Below are 6,780 nucleotides of genomic sequence, written 5' to 3'. Positions count from 1 at the left end.
TATAGCGATATCATCAGGATACACATACACCGCAGTGGCCCACCTTACCGTGACCACGATGTGGTCACCCAGAATTTATAGTTTACCCACCTCTTTTTTTACCACTACACCTCTGGTGACAGCGGTGTGGTGACTTCAGGAGCAAGTGATGTGGTTAGTAGAAATAAGTATTCATATAAAATTAGGCCAAATCTTCATCTTTATTAACCTGATTTATAACAAATTAAAGCTTGTGGTAATAATTCACATTTCATTTATGTTTTCAATGTTTTATTCTTCCCCAAGGCAACAACTGTGATTTTAAGCCGTACTGACAGCGAACACACATCCTCATCGTAGGAGGAGGTCATATTCCTCCTCTTCCTCATCCCAACAGCCCCAACCATCTGCCCCATCTCCTCCACTACCTCTTCCTCATGAGGAGGATTTTGAGTATTTTGCAGACGACGAAGAAGAGGATGACGACTGATTATTTGTTTTAAATAAAAATAAATATTTTATATATCATTATGGTCTACTCTTCTCATTTTTAAAATATATTTCCAACATAGCCAGTAAACAGTACAATTGTTTAGCAATTTAATGTTTTATTTGGGATTCTGGATATTTTGGGAGCGGCTGATCGTCTTGCCAGGTGTGCATGCCTCACTGCTTTGTCCTGTTGCAGTACAATACTCAATATTCCATCAAATGTGTGTGTATTCACTGTTTTTCTTTTCTTAGTTTGTTAGAGGAAATGGACAGGAAGGGCTTGGTGGTGAGGAACATCCCTCCACTCCTTCCTGCTTCATCTTCAGTTCCTCACAGCTCCTCGACAGATGCTGAGATGCAGATGCCAGCTGTAGAACCAGCAGAACCGGAGACAGCGTCCGATGAGAGCTGGTGAAGCTGGCATCTTTTCCATTGACACTTTTTATTTAGAGAAAATAAATTGACAAATTGTCAAATTGACCCACAACATAATAGGAGTGTTAAGCTTATTGTCTGGTAACATTCTAGCTGTTAAAACACATGCAATGGTAAAATATGTGATCAACAAAAAAAGGCTATATGAAGTAAAAACTACAAGGTGAATCACCAGTAAAAGGGAACAGCTTTAAATCCCCCCTCTGCAAATCAGTTGAGCCGATATGTTTAATAGTTTAACAAACATTAAAATAACTAACAAAACTGAAATTATACTTAAACCTTCTTCTCTTCTTCATGTTGTACAGGCTCAGCACTGCTGTGCCATCAGTGCCCCAGTGCCAGCACTGCAGCGGTACTATGGAGGCGAGGACGACTCATATCCTTGTCCCTTTCAAAAGGCGGGGTCGACTCATTCTAGCGACCTTCTCTTCTCTGAGCACTCAGACCAACAACTTGAGCCATCTGCACTTTTAACTGTGAGGCACTATGCCCAAAATGTAGCCCAGTTTGTGAACTACATCTCGGAAACGCCTCCAACATCCTGCCGCCTCAGCAAGATGGTCCTTATTGGTCCTTATTTATTGGTCCTGTGGTCCTGTTGGTCCTGTGCCGGGAGATGCGGCGTGTGCTAAAAACGCTGGGCAGGGGCTTGGCTATGCACCAGGCGGTGGTCAAGACCATGAAGGAGGAGCGGGTCTTAAGCAAGGCGATCCTGCTTAAGTGCCAGGATCTGGCCAGAAAAGCCTGGATTTTTAATGGAAGCGGCCCTACAGGTCAGGGAGTCAGAACACCGGGAAACAGCATCTGAACACTCATCACCTGAATTGCCTAGACTTGGACCCATATTTACAAGCATGCACAAGGCAAAACCACCTACCACACCACAAACACTGGGTGTGTCGACTGCTGAGTTCCCATGCTGGCCTTGACCCCATTGGGCCTACCTAACCGACAATACGAAGTGTAAACTAACAGACTGGAACCTTAAAATCAGCAAAACATTTGTCATAATTTGTAATTCGAACTTAGCTAGGTTCCCAGCTTCCAACTGCCCTGACCTGAAGGTAGAAAGGAGCACCTCTTGTGCAAGTTGATGTGCTTTATTAAAAAAAAAAAAAATACATATTTCTATAATTAAAGTAACATGATTCACATTTTGGACAAGGATATTAATTTAACATTTGTCTTTGACAGCCCAGTGTTCAAGACGGCCCCCGACTGTAAGCAAGGTGTCACTGCTGATCCAAAAAGAGGGTTGGACTGGCAACTGTCCTCACCCCGAGGACGTAGTGGCAAAGTGGAGACCCGTCAGTAGGGTGCAGGTGGAGTCGGATCCATGGATCATCACTACGATCCGGAGCCAAAAGTGGACAGGCCTAGCCCTCAAGGACTTTGGCACAAAAGGACAAGGTATGTAAACATAATACATAAAAATTCATACCATTTTTGTCTTGCAGATATTTGTACTCCTGGAGTGAATACTAATTGCACCTTCTTTTGACCACAGGAGTTGTTGCCACCAAAGCCTTTGCCATGGGCTCCATCGTTTGTGATTACCATGGCAAGGTAATCACAGGAGCAGAGGGCCGGAAGTTGGTTGAGTCCATCAAGGGTAAGATGGCCTACCTTTTCTTTTTTCACGCTGCTGGTCGGGACCGCTGTGTGGACGCTGAGACTTTCCCCTGCGAGTGTCACCCAACAGAAAACACCATGGGTCGGATGATCAACCATTCCTCCAAGAGAGCAAACCTGAGGCCAGTCCACTGCATGATGAACTTCCCTGAAGGACAGAGGGATGTCATCTGTTCCAGGCAAAGAGAGACATTCGCTTGTGCGAGGAGCTGCTGTTTGACTACTAAGTCTTTTCGAGGAGAAGCAATGATCCTCGACCGGCTGGATGACTGAACACATCAGGCCATTCATTCACCAGTAGATTTTGTTTTATGTCACAATACTGGGAGCTTGCGTATGGACTATCGATGTGTCATAACATTGGTAGTTCATGTAAATGGAGCGTCAGTGTGAACATTGAAATGATTGACTACATCTATGTCCTGGAGCTGGAGTGGCTGGATGTTTTTTTTTTTTTTTTTTGTAAATAAAAATAAATATTTTATACATACCTTTAAAATGATTTTTGATTTTCTTGCAAAACAAAACACCAGTGAAATGCCTGAATGTAGGCTATATGTTACCCTTAGTCAGCATCAAATCTGCCCTCTTTGTTGAGACCAGGGTAAACAATGAATCACTTGGGTCAAGAGCTTCAGCCAGGACCATAGAAATAATTAGATTACCCTTTTAGCCTTTTGAAATGTTCTTTGCCACGTACATGTGGAATGTACATCTCATCTTCAGAATAACTACAGCATTAGATTCATTGGACTCTATGCTAGGAGGATGAGAGACTACAAGAATACTATTAAACACAAACAATACATTCTCTTATTGACAATATATCATTGAACTAAAAATATACATGGCTGAACAGACACGACACAGACAATAGGTACTGCCTCCTGGTTCAACTCTCTTCAGCCCCTGGATCACTGGCTTAACGTCACGGTGTTCATCAGCTAAATGCATTGTGCATAAGTTCGAATGAGTGACATACAGATATGATGTAGTGATCGATCGTCTAAGCGCATTAAGGGCGCTGACATGTTTGTTTTTGTTGCAATGCATTATGGGAAATGAAGTTTTTTGTCTACATTAACAATAGCGCAGTAGAAGCTAAGACGTCATATCCCAGAGTGCTTTGCATAGCCCGTATCGCGCTAACAATGATACAATACCGCTATAACACACAAATATCTTGGCGAAAACTCAACGGCGAGCACCGACCTTGTTGGAACAGTCTTGACGAACTGAAAAGAACGATACAAGTTTCATGATTTTGAGTGGTGTTTTTCTCTGAGATCAGTGGGCGCGCGGTGACGTCACAATCTCAGAAGGAAGGGCCATCTTAGTTGAGTTTACTGGAGTTCAAGGACATGAAGAGGTGGACCACTTGCACATGCCTGGAGAAGGATCTGGGAAACTTTGGAGGAGTGTCAACCTAACGCCTGTTAAAGGAGAAGTTCACTTTTAAAATGAAAATTCTGTCATCATATAATCACCCTCATGTTGTTTCAAACCTGTATGAATTTCTTTCTTCTGCTGAACAGAAAGGAAGATATTTAGAAGAATATCAGTAACCAGGCAGTTTTTGGGTCCCATTGACTTCCATAGTAGGTAAAAAATATACTATGGAAGTCAATGGGACCCAAAAACTGTCTGGTTACTGACATTCTTCTAAATATCTTCCTTTCTGTTCAGCAGAAGAAAGAAATTCATACAGGTTTGAAACAACATGAGGGTGATTATATGATGACAGAATTTTCATTTTAAAAGTAAACTTCTCCTTTAAAAACAACAGGAGTATAAAAGACTGATGAACTGACTGCCTCGGGGGATACTGATACGCCAGTGCCCCCGACGACTAGAAGCCCAGAGCTGAGGACAAAAAACCCCAAGCAGAAGAGAAGAAGCCCAGAGCTTACTACACCTTTGATTTAAAACGCAATTATTGTATCTTATACTTAAAAGTATAAAGGCAAATAAAACTTTATCGTTTGTTTATTATAAAAAGAAAAGTAACCAATTAAAAATTTTTTAATTGATTACAAAATCTGCCTTCTGAGATTTATGATGCTGGAAGACTTTTAATGAGAACATACCACAGAGGAGTCTTCTGGCCAAATTGTAAGTACCTTTTGAATGCTTACGGTTTAGGTCAGATTTGACTTTCTTTACCTTACCTGAGAATAATAAATAAATAGGTAAAAGGTGTTAAGAGTAAAGTACACACCGTAAAACAATGTATATATATATATATATATATATATATATATATATATATATATATATATATATATATATATATACTTTGTTTCAGACAACAAGATGGGAAACAGAGTGACCAATGAATTGGGTATATTTTAATGATTATTCATTAGCTTTCCCTTTGGGCTATATTCATGTGTTTGGGCTTGATGGAAAGGGTGGATTCAGGGCTACAACTTGGTGTATCACAACTGAAATTCTGAGTCTCCTTGACTGAACGACCTGGTTGTTTTTTGGACAAAGGCCCTGAAACAGGCTCAACTGCACCTCTTCTCTTTCCCGTTAGGAAAAAGACACAGTAAAGTCATTCTTATTTCTGTAAACTACAAATAATCACCTGTAATTTGGTACAAAACAAATGAAAATAGATTTGACTGATTTACAGACATTTTGGTGAAAACAGTTTCACAACAAAGCTTTGAAATACCTCGACAAGTCCTATTTGACCTCTGTTCTCTCGGGCCCCAAACAACGCACAATAGTGAGCTTTGGCTCATGTGAAACTGCACAACACAAGCTTTCCGGTAAAATAAGACACTGGACTTTGTTTTAATGAACAATAAAGAAATTCCTACAGGCAGCTTTAGCAAAATGATTCACTGTTATCGTGACCTGAAACAGGCTCAACTATAACTCTTCTCTGTGTGTTGAAACAACACGTTGTCATAAAGATGCTCCTTGTTTGTTATAAAACTGTTTCAAGAGTTGACCTGCAATGACCCTTGAGTTGGTGTCCCTTTTACAATTTTAAATTATGAAAACAGGGTAACAATGTTTCCCCTTGGCAGAATTTTAACCTGGTCTTAACTTTAAAATAAACTAAAATACGTAAAACATCTCTCATTACAAGTGATTTTTTGACCCTCACAAAACTACATTTCCCATAACTCACTGCCCAGACCCATCAGCGCATTCACCTGTGTGTCATTACCTTGTTTAACTCACACAATAATAGCCTGGTTTTCACACTCACTCACTGCGAAGTCTTGTCTTATTCATATTACATTTCTGAGCGTTGTTTTCTTGTCTCTCGTCTTTTGGTTTTTGGATTTAGCTCGGTTCACTGGATTACCCGTTTTGCCTCTGCCCCTTGTCTGTTTTGTTTGCCTGAATTGGGACTGCCTTCCTGTGTTTGGATTTCCCTACTTAAACCACATTTAGATTTAACATAAGGTAAGTTCAGCATTTTGAACCAGTTATTATACAGATGTTGCAACTGTTAAACTATTATTATTATTATTTTTTTTATATATATATATATATATATATATATATATATATATATAAAGTCAAGTCAACAGTTCACATTCAACCTAGCAGAAAATCCACTACTCAAAAGAAAGGTATGTTTCTGCTCGCCCTTTTTTTGAAATATTTGATTTAAATATATTTTAACACTTGCGTTTAACACACAGATAATGCATGTAGTGGCAATCTCATTTCAAAATACACAAATGTTTAAATGTTATTGTATGTTCGTTGGAAAATTGTAGATGTTTAAATCATGGCTGTCTTTGGCTGTCCATGTTAAAGAAAGGCCTTGAAATGTATAAAGTTTATTGTGATGCAACTACTGAATGAGTTAATCGTTTGTATTGTAATCTTTTTATCAGGTGTGCATAGTGTATGGATTATCATGATAGCTATATTAGACGTGGCCAACAGCAAGCAAGAGAGACTTTGGGCCCTAATCTTGGGTTGGCTTCCCATGTCCAGTGGTTTGGCAGGGGAGGCATGTGCTGGGGGGACCTCCTTTCCTTCTTCAAAAAGTGCCTTGAAGGAAGAACTCCTCCGAATGTGCTCATTATTCACTGTGGAGGCAACGACTTAGGATGTGTGAAAATTGATCACTTTCTCAGCTGTATAGAGAAAGTCAACCCCTAACCCTGAAAAACGATCGAGGCTTCGATCTTGGCAAACTGGTACATAAAAATGGCGTCATCAACGTGTCATATCATGTTGCCTGTAACATTTACTCACAGGACG

General features: G+C 40.0%; 1 protein-coding gene across 1 annotated transcript; it reads left to right on the top strand.

Annotated features, from left to right (window-relative positions):
• Positions 1-1,525: 1,525 nt before the first annotated feature.
• On the top strand, positions 1,526-2,814 carry LOC311082043 (uncharacterized protein; the record flags this gene model as incomplete). The annotated part of the gene is made up of 3 exons (XM_084112787.1): positions 1,526-1,682; positions 2,104-2,319; positions 2,417-2,814. 3 exons carry the CDS (start codon positions 1,526-1,528, stop codon positions 2,812-2,814), a joined length of 771 nt encoding a protein of 256 aa, XP_083968913.1.
• Positions 2,815-6,780: the final 3,966 nt, after the last annotated feature.

Source organism: Abramis brama (genome assembly GCF_963993115.1).
Source record: "Abramis brama genome assembly, chromosome: 4".
NCBI classification, from domain to species: domain Eukaryota; kingdom Metazoa; phylum Chordata; class Actinopteri; order Cypriniformes; family Leuciscidae; genus Abramis; species Abramis brama.
This window is presented reverse-complemented; position numbering and strand designations above follow the sequence as displayed.